Source organism: Montipora foliosa, chromosome 3 (genome assembly GCF_036669935.1).
Source record: "Montipora foliosa isolate CH-2021 chromosome 3, ASM3666993v2, whole genome shotgun sequence".
Lineage (NCBI taxonomy): Eukaryota > Metazoa > Cnidaria > Anthozoa > Scleractinia > Acroporidae > Montipora > Montipora foliosa.
Genome location: NC_090871.1, coordinates 23035586 through 23055585, shown reverse-complemented (window position 1 = coordinate 23055585; position 20000 = coordinate 23035586). Strand labels below are relative to the sequence as shown.

At 39.8% G+C, this 20000-nt stretch overlaps 1 protein-coding gene across 2 annotated transcripts in view; it reads right to left on the bottom strand.

The window, feature by feature from the left end:
* Positions 1-6299, bottom strand: part of LOC137997092 (cAMP and cAMP-inhibited cGMP 3',5'-cyclic phosphodiesterase 10A-like) — a 40265-nt gene extending 33966 nt beyond the window's left edge. The window contains exons 1-4 of one of the 2 annotated variants that reach the window (XM_068842861.1): positions 5738-6299; positions 1685-1837; positions 740-768; positions 161-272 (exon numbers count right to left, since the gene is read on the bottom strand). In XM_068842861.1, coding sequence (XP_068698962.1) covers positions 161-272; positions 740-768; positions 1685-1837; positions 5738-5915 — 472 coding nt within the window. In that variant the 5' untranslated portion in view covers positions 5916-6299. The remainder of the gene's footprint in view (positions 1-160; positions 273-739; positions 769-1684; positions 1838-5737) is intronic. The other variant, XM_068842862.1, reaches the window with a different exon arrangement.
* Positions 6300-20000: the final 13701 nt, after the last annotated feature.

Here is a 20000-nt window from a genome sequence, read left to right as displayed (position 1 = left end):
TGTGTCACTTTATTGTAACTGTCTATGAAGAGGAACGATACGAACGTTATCAGGGACGAACTGACTTTGAGCGATCAGATCACGGGAATAGAAATCTCACGCCTATTTAAACGTTAAGTGACAATAAAACAAACTACACAACACCAAAAAGCGCGCTCACCAGCCGCCACACTTTCGACCAGCTCATACATGACCCGGACTTTCTTTGGATGTTGATTGATGTCTTTCGTCAGCTGCTGCAGCATTTTCCGCTTGTCCGTATGTACACAAAACTACATCCCCACAAGAACGAAGCAATTACATGTAAAGTTATAATCACTGGCCTATGCCCGTGTGATTGGGTTTTAAGGATTTTTTTCTTTTTGGGGAGGGGATCTAAAGTCTGGGCTATCAGTCTTGTAAAACGCTGGCCATTCCCCAGCTCCGTGCTCAGTAATACGTTTGGTAATACATATTGAACCTCTCTGGAAATACCCCCTGAATCCTCAGAATTCTCAACCAATTTACAGCAGGGCTCACCGAAGCTTGTAAATATGACACAGACTGAGGCGAAAGAAAACACCCATGTCAAGCAACAATGACAAGTTCTGTTCCTTGTTTGAAGACCGCTTTCGAACTGGATACAGTATACACAACACCTCATATAGAATGCCATGAAAAAAGTCCTACTAGAACAGAAAGAATCCTCAATCCAGGGGCACATACAGAATATTAATGATACAAAAATCTTCATATTTACCTTCCATTTCGAGAGCGAGGGCCTCACACCTACAAAGCAATGAGCAATAAAATAAGTTGATAACAATGTAACAATACTATCAGAGCTTAATGTATCCTCTGAATAGTAACTTCAATAGAAACTTGATGATCCTCTCCAGAAGGGTCTTTCTTAAGGTACCGGAAAGTATTGTGTTTTTGGTCACTTGGGATTAGGCTTAATTTGTTGTTTTGTTTTTTGTCTTTTGTTGCTTTTGTTTTACGTAATTTCTGCTCCGGTACCTGCAGAAGCTGCCCTCTACAAACAAAGTTTGAAAATTGCTGGCGTTGGTATCTATAATACACAAGTATGAAACAAAATAGCTATTGAATTTTTTTTGGCAGTCAAAATTGAGTTTTGCAATCTCATGACACCAACATTGCAATCCCCAGTGCAGCCCCTAATGACATGTAGGGTTCAAGGGCACATAGTTCTCGAGTGGACAGAAGTGTTGTTAACACCAGCCCCTATTGACATGTGAGATCGTCTGGAATTAGACAAAGTAAGAGGCAGTGTCAGTCTCACAGGAACAAATTAATGGATTCAAGAGCACATTATACGCTCTAAAGTGGACATAGGCGTTGATAACCTTAGCCCCTATTGACAAATAAAACTGTCTGGTTTAAGACAGAGTAAAATCAATAAGAGTCAGTCTTCACAGGAAAAGGGTAATTTTTCTACTTTTTAAAGTTGTTCTCTCCCTCTTTAGGATACAATAACATAAGAACACATATTACTTGAAATGTCACCACGACAAGATGTCTCTTGCACTTAAATCCCTTCTCCTACTTAATGATGTTTTCAGAATGGGCTGTAAATTGGTACTGTAAATTGATCATTTTCTTTCTAAGGTGGGCTATTACCAGGGTAACAGAGGAGAATTTTAATGCTGGTTCCGGTAATTTTAAATACGTTTCTGGTACATACCATCACCCCCTCCACCAGTAATGTGTTGCAGAGATTGTGTTTTTCTGATCAACCATCTTTCAAGTTGTTCCTGACTGGTTTCTGCCATAATGAAATCTTCCACGATATTTGGGTGTGTCATGAGATATTCCTTGACTTGCATGTCTGATAGACCTACAAAAATTAGTTCAGGAAAAAAATAATAATAACAAAAGTCAAATACATTTGTGCATTAATTGCCATTTTTTCTTAACATTTTGAAGCCAGTATGACCAAGTCGTCAGAGTAAAGGATCAGGAGTTTCTTCTTTAAATTCAAATTCATTCTTTAATACCACTAGTCAAAGTTGTTCTGAGTAATGACTGTTCAAAATCTCAGGTATGTTTTGAGTAACAAAACTGGTTTACGTCTTGCCAATTGAGGTTAATAAAGATTTGTAGGGTTTGTTTCATTGGCCCTGGATTACCCTTGAGCCAATTGACTGGCTGGCAGGTACAAAACACTGGTCTCAGGTCACAGGTCTCTTTTACCAATAAAGAAACAAACCTATACATTCATTAAAGCTAACCTTAGGCCTAATTAGACATAAAAAAGATTTTTCAGGCCTAAGGTTAGCAATTTTGAATGTTTAGGTTTGTTTCTGCATAGTTTGGTAAAACAGATCTGAGACCTGAGATCTTAACTTGTTTCTTAACTGGCTTTCACCCCTTGGGAATTCCCCACTGGCGAAATAAAATTTAATCTATAAGTATCATCCTTGGGAGGCAAAGCGATGATTATATATGTTATTTATTTACATTATTATTTTTCTGATAAAAAGACAATTAGCCCTTCTCCCCTTAAAAGACAACCAAAGCCTTGCACTTGACATGAGTATTGCACATATATTACAAATTTAATTTAGCATTAAGTATTGCCTGAAGACGCATCATTTTTCCCCTGTTCTCATAAATCACTTTATAAATGCCATTTCCTCTGTTGGTATTCTGTCTTTCATGGTCTGTCTTTAAACAGACATTGGACAAAAGCCTCTGCCACGGAGTTGCTAAAATGAGATTGAGGTCAAGGTTGAAGGTTAGGGTGAGGGGTGGAGGGTTAGGCTGTATTCTGGTCACATAACTAACATCTTGTTAATCTGTTACACTTTACATGGCATCTGACAGGATGCGCCAATGCCAATCTGCATCATTCCCTAAAATCCGCATCCTCCACATAATTACGATCTTTTCCGCATAAAACTGAAGAAATGCCTGATATTAGTGATAAAGCAGCTGCTTACCATCCTCACAAACACAAAAGCCAAAGAGATTGACTACTTTGAAACGCTTATTTTCCTGAACATTGAACAAAACATGCCATTTCGTTCGCAAGATGAATTCCACACATTTTTCGGGAATAAGCCTGGACTCAAGTTAAACCGTTTTCATAACATACCCTAGGCTCGAAATTTTTAAAAAAGATACAAGGTATGAAAATTTAGCCGCAAGTTATAGTAGCAAATTAAATTGCATCATTTGTAAGTAGGGACAATCATCGCGAAGTTGTACAAATCAAAGAGCCCGCAATAAGTATGTGTAAAAAACCGCTGAAAATGGTGAATGATCGAGGGAATAGATCGTGGTTCAGCCAAATCACAATTTTGCTCCAATGGAGCAAAATTGTGATTTGTCCAAATTGAAACAAAATTCATGACGAGAAACAAAATATATTTTTTATCGCTTTATTTATTTTAGCAAACGTTTCGGCAAAATGCTGATTACTAACCCTTTTATTTCAACAATTTCCGCATAATCAACACATGTTTACGCATAATATGGCAAAAAATTTCCGCATAATCTTTAATTTTTTTCCGCATCCTATCAGAAGCCCTGCACTTTAGTGCGCTAATGGCACCAGACAAGTCTGCATAAAAGTCAGAAGTCTGAACGAAGTTTTCCATTCCACCATACGATTAGGTCAAACCTCATCTCTAATTGTTAATTAACTTGTCTGCGTGATCACTCTAGTGCAGATTTTTGCAGCCAGTATATATATATATATACCGGTAATAATATTTAAAATATTGAAAATGACAGATGCTGACTGTTTCTGTATGATTAAATGTGCTATATATGTAAATCTTGATATCATTACCATTTACCACAATAACATGACTAGCATGAGGTGAAATGTTTCAATAATAATGCACTGTACAGCCTGAAAATTAAACATGTCCTTCAAGTGGTGCCGTTAAAGCTTCATACCAAGCTCGATAAAGAAATGGGACTGACCTGAACTGCAATCAAGATTAACTAATATTTTATAAATGTACATAATTATTTAAATTTTTGTCATTTCATATTTTGCAATTGTAACTTTGAGTCTTTCAATTCCCTTTGGAATTGCAATTCGAATGATTTAATAAAGTTATTATTATTTATTATTTAAATATCTACAATGTCACAAACATTGAAATAAAAAAGAAAATGCAATTTACATTCCTTAGACTGTGAGCAGTCCCTTCTTAGGTTGTCACACAGCACGCTTTTTGAGTCAATGCGTTTTGTCACGCAATTGAGAGAAAAAGCCATTTTTCTTGATTGTGTGATGAAACACAATCTTGCAGCTCAACTGACATCAAAGAGGTTACTACTAGCAGTCTATACTTTCATTTGCATTTTAAATGCCACAGGTCTTTAAGCCAATGTCCTAAAATGACAGCTCTTCACCACATACACTGGATCGGTCAGTCCTATATCAATTGTTTTTGAATTATGCATGCAGGTATCTTATTCCATGGTGTACTTGTATCTTTTGTTTTTCACTGGTTCTTAGCTAATTATACTTCCTTTTCAAATGGAAGTGCTCAACGAAAACTGATGCCTATAACTTCCGTTTTTGACCTTTTAAAAAAAGAGGTGCTTTATTTTCCTAACATTTGCATTCGTTTTACTATTGAATTAGAAACCATCGTTTTTCTTCTCCGTAGAAACTGCTCCCATCAATAATTGTTTTTGTTGCAATGAATTCCATGTCCTCTTTGTTTGTCTTCGTTAACAGATAAAGCAGCTGGTTATAGAGCTCTACAAATTCAATTTTCCGTCCTTGGCATCTCTCCGAAAAGCGCCTCGCTACGCTTTTCACCTTTCATAAATAACTAATGACCTTCGCTAAAGATTACTTTCCTATACTTATCGCCGACATATGATGGAAAAAAACAGTTTAATGTCGCAATCAAATCAAATCTATATTCAATCTTTCAAATTTCTCACTGCGAGAGGGTGGCACTCGCGTCAGGTCCAGTTATTTCACCCCGAATCAAATTTTTTGTTGATTTTGAGTTGCCTTGGATTTGCATATTTTACCGCTATTCTATAAATCTGTCTGCGATGATGGAAACGAAAACAAACCAAAAGCAATCATCGCTGGTAATATCAAATTCTTCAAACTCAAAAGATGCGTGGGTACAGATCGTCAAAATTACAACTGCTCTTTGTTCGAAGAAAATCCCTGGTAAATTATTTCTTACAACCATTGCTACTGCGATGAAGAAAAAATTAAAAAAACGACCTCGCCAACAGACAAAGAGCAAAGCTTATTTCAATAACAAATCGAGTTCTTTAAAACAAATTATTCCACTAGGGAGAATTTCTTCGTGATTTCAGTAAAAAGAAATTGAGCTGAACAGTCCTTTTCGACTACTCCGATTTCTGGGAAAACTATTTAAGCTCAAGGTTACGCATTGGCAATGTTTAGAAAAGCAGGGCTTTAAAGATTTCATGTGACAAGGACATTTCAAATTACAAGTAGTTGATAACGCCAAGGATCCAATAAAATGGTATAAGACGCTCGATTTTAATAGTTAAGCGCTGATCTACGTAGGTCTTCTTAATGATGACTTTCGGTCGGTTTTCAAACATAATATACATATCGAAACATCGAAAGAACTTATTTGCTTAAAAATGCTGTCGTGCTTTTACAAAAAGAAATGATACGACAAAGCCGAGAGCCCCGTGTCTTTGCAGCCCTGTTTATGCAGCTGGATTTTTCAACACTGAGATACTCGCACGAAAAAAAAATTAAAATGTGACCTACCAACGGAAACTTTTCCTTTGAGGCAAATTCCACCATGAATATTTTCATTTGCGCTAGTGTCCCTCACATTTCGAAGCGTACTTTGATTGGGAAGTGGAGGCAGCCTTCGGACACTCACTTGCTTCGCGGGCGATGACATTTTCTTTCCGACCTTTAACACTGGCAATAATGGCGTCATGGAATTCTGCAGTTGATGAGTAGGCAAACGCCATCCCCGCTCGAAGACGCCGATCGAACTTACATTGACGTCGCAAACGCGTTTTGCTTCGCGCGTGCTCCAACACTTAGGAATTCCTCAGGGGGTACTACTACCATCGTGACTGTCAGAGCGGATTTCCGCTTTTCCCGGCCGCTTTTGCTTCTTTTGAGTACCTATGGAAGTTGGTCTTGGCTTAGGGGTCACTGTCGCTCTAATCCAGTTGCTGTTTTTGGATAGCGGATTCTCCCAAAAGCTTCAATGCTGAGTTCTCAGAGACTTCAGGCACTTAAGAACGATACAGTCAGTCTTATTGTAACAGACTGTAACTTTTGTCTGTATACGTAATTGGTCATATAGGATGACACTGCGTCAATATAAATTGTAACCTGAAGAGGGCGTCAAGGCGTCATACGGTCGAATCACTTCGTAAGCCGCATTAAATAGAATTCTTGGAAGTATTTCCCTTCCCCGGTTCTTTTGAATAAGAACGCTAATACTTGAAAATTAATTAATGCTTTTTGCTTGTCAAGAGCTTCAAATCAAGCATTTGTTGAATCCAGCATGTATGCAACAAGCATGTTTATATATAAATCTATTTTTTTCTTAGCTTTCTTATTGGATTCATAGGTAAGCATTAATATTCCTTCCTGCGCACATACCGCACAATTGCGCGTCTACACAAAGTACATGTCATCAATTTATCTTGCATATCGTAGCAAAACTGAGCAGCATGAAAGTAAACAGTGTTGCTAAGGCCCGGCTCAGACGCCGCTTCTTAGAGGGACATTGGAGCGACATCTGATTCAGACGGCGCACCGCCGTGTGTCGACCCCAATCTTTATTTGATATGGGAGAAAGAGAGAGGACTGGGTCCGGTACAATTATTTCGCGCCATAATCCTGGCTGTGAAGGAGAGGATAGCTCTAATTAGAGAATTTTTTTAAAAAAATTAAAGAAATTGAAACATTTCAAAACATTTTTAAAAACTAAACTGGTGAACAGCATTCTACGAACTGTATCTGTAAAACTTCTTTATACTCCGACGCGTTTCGTCTAGCAAACGTGGACTTCTTCAGGGAGTTTTAAATAATACATTAAACGCCTGTATTAAGCCAAATCTGATTTCACGGTTTTAGCTAAAATCGTGACCCCAAAACATCGTTTCTCAGGCCTTGCCCTAATGTTTCACAGCTACGCATGTTCCCTTTCGAAAACCAGATCAAACCTTGATGTTTATGGCCGTCATTTTTGCCATCAGATATAGTTTAAATACAGGCGTTTAATTTATTATTTTAAAACTCTCTGAAGAAGTCTACGTTAGCAAAACGAAACGCGTCGGAGAATAAATGAGTTTTACACAGGCAGAGTGCTGCTCACTAGTTTGGTTTTTTAAATTGTTTAAAAACTTTTTTGAAAAAAATTAGCGAGTATTTCACTAGTATTGTGGTCAATCTGTTGCACAGTTTACACTCTTCTAGGTCTTTTGCCGCCATGGTCTCTTCCTCGTAAAACTTACGAGCATGAGGAAAAAGTTCTCGGAGGGACTTATAGAAACATTTATAAATTATCATAATGTATGCATTTGGTTCGGCACATGAGAGGAACGCCTTATGAATCACCTTCCGCTCCAAAGTCGAATAATGCGATAGACCGACAGACCTTGTCGAACTTAACGTTTTTGTCGCACCACATTAAAACTGCCGTACCAAACCAGGATCCTGACCAAACTGATTCAGACGCCTCTCTTTTGCCGTATTAAATTCCTCAGTTAAGTTGGCACATGAGTGGAGCGGCGTCTCAACTGAGCCTAAACAGACCGATTTCATAAGTTTTATAATTTGCCAAACACCACCAATGCTTGAACAACGATATCTATGAATTTCCTGAATAAAATGTACCTTTTTTTCACTTATAAAGAAACATATAAAAAATACACCAAAAGAATGGGGGACGCAATGAATGTCAGCATTTGACATCCGAACCGATGGCCGCTAACAAACGTCATAACAGCGTACCGGGTACGTTTAAGTTAAGCCTGAGTTTATTGTTACTTTAATTAGGGTGAAAAAACTGAAATGGTTAGGCCGTTACGAGTTTTGGTACAGAACTGAGGTTACTGGCATAACTGCCTGCTTTCACGGGAAAATTTTTAGTGTTAACACCCTTTCTTACATTTCTGTACATTCCTTGTCGACTTCCAATTTACAAAATTGGCTCTTCATCCGAAAGAAATTACGTTAATCAGAATCAAACATTGGATTTCAGAAGAGGGAAAAGCCCAGAGAAGAGAGGCAACAAACTGTTCTGATTCCAATATTTACCTCCCAAAATTACACATGCATGCACCAAACTGGTTTTTTTCTTTCCGGATAAAGAGGTCGAACCTATGTAAAAAAAAATGCAGTTCTTTTTATTTTGTCTTTCAATTAGTCTCTGAAAGTCTGAAGAACTGAAAGACTCACGAAGGCTCAGGTTGACCTTTCGTGTTTTGCCGCTTTCTCGGAGACGTGACTAAAGGGTTTACATATGCCGATATTAATTTTGAAAGGTTTCCCGACCATTTGGACAAAACTATTTTAATATTGAGCACTCGAGATCAATAATCATGGAAATGCTTAATCGATTCAGAGTGTTGGTCTAATTTCCACAAAATACAATTTGGAAATTCATTTAACTGTAAAAGGAAATCCGTCATGCAGAGAAACTACTATCACCCTGGGTAATCATGTACAATACGTTATTCCCTTGCGATTTCGGATGTACGTTGTTGCATAACTGTTCGGCTTCTCGCGCAGCACTAGCTAATCTGAATTCAAGACATGACAGTCACAGTTTATTACTTATATTAATTGCACAGCTATCAATGCTCATTTTCGGCGACGCAGCACAACTTACCCATCGACTTGATCATGCATTCTATATCTTTAAGGTGGCTCAAACCAGTTTCTTTCTTTCTTTCTTTCTTTCTTTCTTTCTTTCTTTCTTACTTTCTTTCTTTCTTTCTTTCTTTCTTTCTTTCTTTCTTTCTTTCTTTCTTTCTTTCTTTCTTTCTTTCTTTCTTTCTTTCTTTCTTTCTTTCTTACTTTCTTTCTTTCTTTCTTTCTTTCTTTCTTTCTTTCTTTCTTTCTTTCTTTCTTTCTTTCTTTCTTTCTTTCTTTCTTTCTTTCTTTCTTTCTTTCTTTCTTACTTACTTACTATTTACAAGTTAATATTTACAAGTTAAAATATAACTATGAAACCTATTTACATTTCCACCATAGTAAATATCTATGAGTTTATTGTATAAATCTTCCACTGAAACGGATCGTCCTTCCCGAACCGAGATCGGTATCCAACGAGAAAAAGAGGTTCAGAAGCTAACTGCAGTTCATCGTGGCGGTGGGAACTTGTTTTATCATGCTGTCGGCATTTCCTCAGGCGCGGATCCAGGATTTTGAAATGGGGGGGGCGAATTTTTGTGATAATGTAATAGAACCAAAGCCTGGTTGAGGTGTTTGAGGGATAAGAAAAAAAAGAAAAAAAAAGAAGGGGGGCTCAGAAAAAAAGGGGAGGGGGTGAAAATTCACCCATTTCACCTCCCCTGGATCCGTGCCTGTTCCTTTTGAGACAAATACAATTTGCTCATATTCTTCGTGACATTCGCCAGAGTTTGATTCAACAGGCTGAGGAAGAGCGTCTGAATCGTCGTGGATACCCCTCTCGGCGCAGCATCATCCTTTCAATTAGCTGCATGGTTTGTTTCATAACGAGCGGATGCTAATGTTCCTGCCTTAGCCGTAGCTGTTTCTTGGCGCATGGACCTCTGCCTTACTACTGCTCTCCCGTAAACGCTTGCAAATATTCTATCAGCTTCTGGCTGTGGTCTAAGCAGAGCTCATGAGCTCGTGTGGGTATTTCCTGAAACTGGATCGTACCTTCTGGCAGTGGAAACTTATGTTGAGGGAAAAGCTTCAACGTGACCTCTCCGTCTTCTGAATCTCCTATAATCCTTTTCGAAAAACCGCCGCTAGACACTCAAAAACCGAAAACCGCGTGATAAATTTATGATTTCCCGCAAACGCGCAGCAATTTCTTGACCGTAAACCGCCAGAAAAATACCACTGAAACCGTAGACCGATACTCAAAATTAGCTTAACCGCCAGACCGCCAGACCGCCAGAGTAAAACAGACCCTCACAATACAGTTTGTTGAAATATATATACAGGAGAAAGGAACACATGCCGTGCATACCATGACGGTTTGTTGAATATATCATTGAAACTGGTTTGAGCCTTCTAAATGATAAAATAGATTTGACATGAAAATACAAAGAAACAATGTCCAAATAATCATTCTAACTGGCTCAAGTTTTCGTTGTTTATTGTAAAATCATAATAAAATAAATTAAAGGAACTACATAAAAACCACAATGGAGGGCAGGGTTGGAGCAATGTGTGCCAAAAACGCCATCATATGTAGCAGTGAAGGTCTCGTTTAGGGTTGCTCACGAAGAAATATAAAAATATAGCTTTAATATGCTTTAAATATGGTCTCTTTTAGGGGTGTAAAGAAGCCCAAGCCACGCCCAGATTGGTCTCCTATAGTGTCCTTTAAGGGATCTAATTCAGAAATTTCGACGAGCGTCCTCGCCCATTAATATGCAGACTATTGTATCATTCATATAAGATATCGAATTGTCAATGTAGCTGCTGAGTTTTCCACCTGCATCGACACGGTTCCTCATGGTTTGTCACCTGGGTACCCACAGTTTGTTACGAGACGGCCATTCAATTCTTTATCTTGAAGGATCACTGACCAACCGAAGCCATCGTCACACGCTTTACCGCATGCTGGAAGGAGAATAAGGCTATAGTCGTAGTCAGCATCGCCTTTTCTTGTGAACACACGTGAAACATACTGGTTGTTAGTTCAATTTCTGCCTGTCCAGGAAACTCCACTGTACATGTGATCTTGCTAGCGTATTCACCACCGTCGTAGATATATATGTGCAGTTATCGCTTGTGACAACAGCAGCACGATTTGTGCCGGGAAGATTCATCCTGAATCCACTCCCTACCTCCAAACGGCCACTTTGTATTAACAGAGAACAATCCCTTTTTTATGGAGGAGAAGTCATGGGTTGGACTTGCACGCGTTCATCTTTTCTGCATTCACTCCGAGGTAAAAAACAACCGGCTTGAAATGCAGAAAGCGGCTCCATTTCAAACTGGATACTAGAAAAGAACTAACGGTTTGTTGTTTTATAGCCTGAAATCTAAAGCAGTGACCTTCAACGTCAATTTTTTGCTTAGTATTCAAAAGTCATGGGCTATCGACGTTGGATAAAAGAAAACACACCTATAATCAACAAATGACAAGAAATACGTAAGAAATTTTCAAGACTCCAAGTTTAATTTGTCCTTGCCGGCAAAGCACTCTACTTAGAGAGTCAGGAAAACAACCCCGGCAATATTTTTTAAATTTTCAGTATCGCCGGTGTGAGCAACAGATAGTTGTAACTGTCAAAATAGTAATTTTATGGACACGAATTTGGTTGTTGTAAAAAAAGCATTCTAAGTTTATCTTTTGTAAATAAAACTTCATGTAAGCTAGACAAAGGCCTACTATGCTTGTATACGCTAAAAAGCATATTTTTGTCGGAATCGCCGGAAGGGATACGGCACCGACCTTTAAGGATCAAAACCTTACTATGGCGCAACGGGGCGTCAGTGATAATACGGGAACAGCTTATGTCACCTAAAGATCTTAATCCGATTTTCTCTGCCTCAGCAACTTGACCAAGTTTACACTACAATAAAAGCTTTCATTATTTGGCGCTCCAGCTACACAATAGGGAGTTTAAGAAACCACCTTGTTCATATTATACAATATGGGCGAAGTGTCCTTTATTACACATAACATGAGAATTTTATTCCATAAAGCTCATTTGTACAAATCTATACGCTTTATTTTCACATGTGGAAAAGGCTTATACAGCCAATCGGCAGAATGGCGTACAGCTATTTCACATGTGGAAGTTTAACCAATCAACGATAGCGTAAAGGCGTTTCCATGCCAATCACTCGTGCATCTCGTGCAAATCGTACTTTGTTATTGAATTAAATTAAATTTGCATTTGGTTCTATTGTTAGTGAGTTTTTGTTTCTAATTTGCGTTCAGAAAACTATTTTAATGAAAATTCTCGTTTTATGTGTAATAAACAGTTCACGTCATAGAAAATGCTTTGTACGGGGTTTTATTCACTCGTTGTTTGTGTCAAAAACCCTTACTCGCTCGTTTCTCGCTCGTCCGGGTTTTTGACACAAACAACTCGTGAATAAAACCCAGTACGCCGCACTTTTTATGACGTAAACTATGTATATGGTACGGACGGACTTAAAGTAAAGACTGAAACTGAAAGATTCACTAGCTAGTATTGTAGTTTATCCCCGTTGTCGTCAAAACCTTAAATTTGGTAATTTCACTTAGTAGTTTTATTGACGAGCACGGGAGAAAAATGTTCAAATTGAAAATGCGTGCCGTGTGTGCAGCACGATCATGTTGGTTCTTTTAACCAATCATATTACTCCTTTTTGACGTTGTCGTTGCCTTAGCCGTCGTCGTTTCTTAAACTCCTCTACCGTCCGAAATCGGATCTCGAATCAAAACAATTCAAGTTGAGTGAGTCCTTGGCTGCATGCAAGACCGGCTTCGAGCGTAAAAAAAGGCTTTTAATTTTTTTTTTGTTTTGTTTTCTGGACTTCAGGTGCAACTACCGAAAAATCCTGAAAAAGCGACCTTCAAGAAATATATAAATAGAGTTGTGAAGTGAAAAGTTGTCGAAAATGTAGGAAGAGGGATGCGTGCTACCATGATCATGGGTACTTATTTTTCCCTAATTACGCTGTTTGGCTTTATGGTGGCTTTTCCAAAAAAACAAAGCATGCACCACAGAATGAAAATTTGTCAAGATTCCAAATTGTACTTGAATAAAAAACAAAGCTCTCGACCTATAGAGACCCAGGAAACCTCTCAATATCGGATGTGAGGAAGTAGTTGAAACTATCAAAAAGTTGTTTTTCATGAACATGAAAGTGGATGTTGCAAGAAAAATATCTGATTTTGAAGGGGTGGTATTTTCAGCAGTTTGGATGTCACGTCCATTGCCTTTCCTTTTGAACTCGTGGATGAGTCACGCCATGAGGTGCAGGATGGAGTATAATGGCACTCAGTCATGCGCTCATTCTATCACTCGATCACTCCAATCTAATTAATCTATTTATTAATATCCGATTAAACATTTTTCCTGTACGTTCCATGTTAAGTTTCACTTTTGTCCCAGATCAATTATGGGGCCTATCTGGGAAGGTTTCAGTGGGTAGTAGAGAGAAGTACGTTGTTCTTGCTCTGCTGGCCCTCCTGGAGTGCAGTTTTATGTACTGGCGTCGAGTTTTGGTAAATGAAGGTTCTAACGCGGATTCTTTTTCGTTCCGTCCTCAACAAAAGAAGCCTTTTTGGAGTTGGAACATGGAAAGCTAATAGCATAAGAGAGATAGCGTTGGTCCGAAAATCTTAAAAGGCGACGAAAAATTGCGTATATTTCACCTAGGCTTTCTATTGCTGATACGAACAACTTGGACCAGATTGCGATCCCCACGGAATGTTTGGAAGGTCAACTTACGAGTTTCACGGAGCCTGCTGTCTTCGCTCACATAGCTGGAGAGCCTTTAGTGGTTTCAGGGTTCGGGAATCTCTTATTTCTCGAGCCGGATGTGTTTATTTACCGATTCCTGGGATTTGGGTTTTCATGGGAGAAATCGTACTCGATTTGGGTCGGTTGGGCCAAGATGGCAGTGTCAGCTTTTTTCTACCTTTCCGTTTTCCTTGTATGGAAGGTGAAGTGGACTTTATGTTATTCTGAAACTCCGTGTGAGTATTACGGACAACTACGAAAAGCCATGTGGTAAGTTTTACCGATTTTCTTTCGCAATTTTTTGCACTTGAACTTTGCTTCATATGTGTCCGGTATTTCTCCGAAGGGTGGATAGCGCTATCTACTGGATAACTCAATTGATTTTACTAGTGTTTATCTGCTGGATAGGGATCATTATCTGTTATCCACCTTTTGAACAACCGAGGCTTGGTCAGTTTGAAAAGGACGGTTAAACTTGGAGTGATGAGTAAACTCAGATTAGTTGGCAAGGGACACCGCATTGAGTGAACCTAGACCTAGATGTTGTTAAAGGAATTATTCACACAGATATTGAAAGTTTGTTGGCGCATAATGAGAAATTTTAAGTTTCCGATTCAGTTAGGTCTTCGTTTCTGAACGGGAAAGGACAAACATGGACCCTCCTTTTGGACTGGGTCCATGGACCACTTCTATGGTCCAAAGAAGTGGCCCATGGACCCGGTCCAAATAGGGGAGGTCCATCGACCAGGGGTCCATCTTTTCATTGTCTTTTCCCTGAGGAGACACCTCCAAAAACGCTTTCTTTAGCTTTTCTTTCTTTTTTTTTTTGGCATTTATCTAAATTTCAAAACTATAACTTCCACGTCTTTGGCTTTGTTTGAACACCATGCCTATTCATTTTGAACCAAAGTGAATACAAAATATTTGTATCTCAATGTTAAATTCACTGACCAAGCACTTAGTATCGATCTCTGAGGGAGAAATACGTTGGCACCATCAACAAATCGAATAAGTTGTAGCAACTAAGATACATTAATAATATCATTAATATAAGGCCCAAACAAGGACACTTCAGGAACTGTTCCGTCCCACGGGGCCAATGTCATCCAATCAGAAACAATCGACCAGCCTGCACACGAAATTATATAGCTACGGTTCTGCACTTATCTCGGAATCAAACACCACACACCCGGTCCAAGAAATACATTGAGAACATTGTATATTGAGCGGGTAAGCGACTAAAACAAATACATTAAAAGCTCCTATTTGTGATGGTGGGCAAAGAGAACTTGAAGCCCACAACAGCACAAATACCAAAAACACGATGAAACAAAATTGCATGTACTCCGACATAAGAAAAACGCTGGCAGGCCGAATTCCTCAGACGCGCATGCTTATCGATAAGGCCCCAGTTATTCAAACGTTGGATAGCGCTATCCACTGAATAACTCAATTGGTTTTGCTAGTGTTTATCCGCTGGATAGTGATTTACCCGGTGGATAGCGCTATCCATAGTTTGAACAACTGGTGCCTGATCATTACTACCATGAAACCGGCAAGCAGGATCAGAAGCTGCTCCTGACTTAATACTGTGGAGACCAAAAAGGCCGACAGCAACTACAAAAGGACCTCAAGACATCTTTTACTACCCACTTTACATTGCGCGCCTTTATTGTGGTTGTTATCCGGGAATTTGAAGCGACTACTTTCATAAATGGGCAGGTATCGCTCGAGAAAAATTTGAGCAAAATTAAGTCAGGGAAATAACGAATTGTTTGAAGACTTTCGGGGGAGAATATTCTATGAAATTAAATGGATTTCGATCAGAAAAATTGCAGGGGGGGGGGGGGGGGGGGGGGACACCCATTTGAAACAGACGGGGATGCTCGTCGTCTCGCTTAGGGGTGTAAATTTTGGATTTTTGGTCTCGCTTAGGGTGTTCCGGGCAAAGCGCCAATATTTTAAGCCGCAAAGGTCTCGTTTAGGGTTCCGCAAAGAAACACAGAATTACGCGAAGAGAAGCAGAAGTCAATTTTTCTTTTTAACTTGTTTTTAGGGGTCAAAATATCCTTAAGCCATGCCCAGATTAGTCTTCTTTAGGGGTCACAAAAAGCTTGAGCCACGCCTAGATGGTCTCCTTTACGGGTAAAATTAAATATTTTTGTGGGCGGACTTCGTTTTTAGTCTTCGTTTTCTCTTCCGGCCTGGCGTATGGAAAACGAAGATCCTACTGTAACTCGCAATACATAGCTTATCGATCGTTTTAAATAACATGAATGATGTGTTTTGTTATTTGCTGTTTGGTATGTTATTTTTTCTAGGGGTCTTAGTTTTCCAGGTCTTCGTTTCCCGCACACCTAATGCAATACACAGTTGTAGTAGCATTATTAGATGAAGTGCTCTTATTCGCTGCGCTCCTAAGATGTCTTCTTTCTCAAGTTTACCAAGTCTTCAAACGGGTAATTGAATCCAACAACAATTTCTTCTTAATGAAAGATAAGCTGACCTCTACAGTCACTTTTCCAGAGCAAAAATCTAAATGTCGCACGCAAGCTTGCTTCCTTAAAACGCAGTTTTATTATCAATGAGAAACTGAAATGAACAAGTGCTACAAAGGCTTTTTACTGATTGGGATAAAGATGAGTATTTTATTATAATGTTCGCCTCTCTGTTCAATGACGGCAGGCTCAGCGGAAGACACTCATACAGTATTTGAATGGAATGTATATATGAATTAGCTAACTTTTTGTGATTCCTTGCAAATAGCTTGCAATGTATATGTAGTCCAAGAAGTAATTTCTTCATTTTCCACAAATTTTAATACACTGGTCTGATTGTTCCAGCCGTTAAACGTGCTCTTGTCCTCGAGGAATTTCCAATTGCGGTAATCTTCGCTGCTATTCCAAGAGAAGATGGTTCAACGGCGATTCCATTTCCACTCGATAACACGTTGCGAAGAGAGAGTCATACATAAATAAAAATTGAAACTGAAATTCTAATAAACATACCCTATTTTCCCGAGGAAAACAGAATTTTATAGCCCATATGATGTCCGATGGAAAGAGATTACTTAACGCAGTCATAGAATTCAGAGTTTCGGGGCTCTGAAAATGGCGACTGAAGTACTGTGGGCGCGCAATGTAATGTGGGTGGGTCAGATTCTTTAAAATCATCCCTAATAGTCGAATACGAGACACTCTTGCATTCGTGGAAACGCTCTTTTGATTTACCTTTCACTATTTTTCAAACTAACGGCAAAGTACAGTCACCCTGAGGCAGAAGCGCCAAACGCTTTTCAGTAATAGCCAAAGAGCAAATCACGACCGTTTACGCGGTCTCACAAGTGGTGTTGAATGCCGTTTCCTGGACTGATCGTTTTTGCGCTTGGGAACGTGAAATAACATGTGATCCGAGTAAATAACTATATTCGACACCTTCACGCTTAACACCTCGTCCGCACGGAAAAAACCTTCGTAGCTCACCAGCAAGGCAAACAAAAAATGAATGACTGCTAAGCAACTGCTGGAATTTATAGTGAGCAGCAATGTCCTGAGCTGTTTTTAAAGGCAAAGGCTCTTTAAGCTTGATCTTTTTCGCCAAATCACGCTTAGCATCTTCTAACGTCGTCTTCATGAGAGGATCATGGGATCAGTATGGGAAGCAAGGAAACCTCCCAACTTGCGCCCAGGCGATACTGCACATCACACACTCAAGAGTGGAAGGACCAAGATCCCTCTCCCTAGCTGTGCTCACCAACTCAGTCAAAAACAATGCGATATGAACTGGCTCAGCACTCATCACAGGTACGCCAACTTTGGACAAAGCCCATGTACGCCATCGTGACCAGCATGCACAGTACTTGGGCACCGTCGCGGGAGCGTTGGCACTGAATTGCAAGCCAGTCAAATCAGTGAGCATTTGCCGAAGTGAAAAATCGTCTAGCCCTGGGGACTTGAATGTCGCTCATATATCCGTGCGCAAGATTTCTGAAAGAAACTAAGATGAAGAAAGTGAGCATATATATCAGAGGCGAAAAAAGGCGGCTAAAACCACCAAGTGTGATTCATGCAGGACTACACCTCGCCATTAAAAGGGGCTTCACGCACCAAAACAATGATTCACGCGCAACAGCGCAACTCGACGCTAAACGGAGATTGGCGAAAGCAGCGCTCTCGGCTTCGACACATGCTGCTCACAACAAAGCGGAGACACTGGCACAAAGGTAAACCACCTCATTCCAAGGCGGCTAAAGCACACAAATGGTGACCCAAGGTCAATTACGCCCCGCACGAAAAAAAAAAAACGGGACGACGCTCAATGGCGCGACTTGCCGGCAAATGCGGATTTACGCGAAAAAGTGGCTAATCCTGAACAATAAAAAACAATGCCCTAAGCAACAACATATACTCTCAAACAGAGAAATCAAGTCGAAGCACACAGCTTTCTGCCCGGGACCTTGTCTAAGGAGGTCCGATAATCTCGGTAAGGAGAAAACTTCTTTCACAAAGGGCTTAAATTTAAAAGCACTAGAGTGAAGAAATGGCCAAAAAAGGCCAAAAGGCCATTCGGGAATAACTAATGTAACCACTCCCCTGCCAACTACGCAGCTTTCTGACGGCTGGCACTATGAGACTGATCGGAGGACAAAGCCGAGTATTGCCACAGCTCCAGTCTTTGGCGAATGCATCCACGGCAGAACGGCCAGGAGACGCAAACCTCGAGTTAATCGAAGATAACTGAGCATTATAGTACAAAGCAAAGCTATCGCAAGAATGAGGGCCTCATTTAGCGTCCAAAAGTCTAAAAGCGGAAGGATTCAGAGACCAGTCATCCTTGTCGGAATATTCTGCTCACGAGGAATCCATTCCGCTTATAACAAAATACTCTTCCTAAGGCAAAAACTGAAGATGTCTAAAGCGATGGGCTGCAGCACAGGATTAGAGCTACCAATTGATCGCAACAATTTTAGCAGAACCCTTGATTGTCCTTGAAAATCTTAACCTTTTTATGGTACAACTTATCAACATAGGAAAAACGAACATAACTGATGGCTTTTAACTTCCGATAGGTAAAACGTCTGCCAATATCGTCTTCTGTGCACATACTCCTGACCACGGAACCATCAAGGGTCGCAGCGTAGCCACCGAATGCCAGATGGCCTACGATAACCTAGACTCAGACTCAGTAGCAAAATAAATTTGGCAAGTAAACAGCCACGAAATAGGACCTATGGCTAAAGGGCAAGACATAACCGAACCTGCAATTTTAGCTAAGAAACGGTGGGTACAATAACCGTTGAAAATGGCATTTGAGCTTTACAAATTTGTTAACAGGCACATAGAACTTCTCTGAAATTGAATTTATAACAAACCCGAGCCATTCCCCAACCCACATAGGTTCCCAATGCGATTTACCCTCGTTACAAAGCAAGCCTGATGCATTAAGATCTTTGCGCTGAATAACGCGAGCCGCTGTTGCCGAAATTCTGCTCAGCTTGGCCCCCAAGCCATCGTCCAAATAGGCAAAGCTGAGATGTCCCATCGTGAGCCATCGCTTAACTTTACTCGCCAAATGCACTTTGCTTTTGAGTCTAGGTTATTGTGGGACTCAACTAATTTACATTAGTAATAAAACCAAATTTTTGTGTATTACTTCCCCACGGACGCAGCTCCACAGTTTCTTTAGAAAATACCTACCGCCTTTAGCTTTTAGAATTCCTTTACGGTGGTCAATTTACATCATCAACTCCGTTGATAAACCCACATTTTTGTGTACCTTTTTTACGCCTGGCCTTTCGGAAGAACTTCGTAAAACAAAGAGAAGCACAACTCAAACCAAATGGCAAATTAGTAAATGTGGAATACTTGCGTTCACCACCGTAAAACAGCCAAGAAAACTCAAAAACTGTTGGTGGTCTTCCAAAATATCCACGTGATGGCATCCGGATTTGAAAGCCTCCGTTAAAAAACAATAGCCTTCATCTAACACCAGAGACAGCGAACGCAAACCTTCATATTTAAATTTTGGCCTCACCAAATACTTATTAACATGCCTGCGGTCAAGGACCAAACGAAGCTTTTTGCCCTCAGCAACTAACAAAGAATAGCCCGCGTGGCATGAGCCTTTCCCTCCCCTTCTACGGCCTGCCACGCAGGCTAGACAAAGAATTAAAGGATTGACACATAACGGAGGAATGGGGTGCTCGATTATACAGTCGTTACTAAGCAACTGCAAAATGGGTTGCACCACAAACTCTTTCTTTCGAAGAGCTGCAAATTATTACGCAAAAAAAAAAAAACAAGGCGGCGGATAATCCCTAAACGGCAATCTGTAACCTTTGTTAATCACTCAAAACAAAATAATGTGCATTCAAAGTATTGCGCCAAAAACCA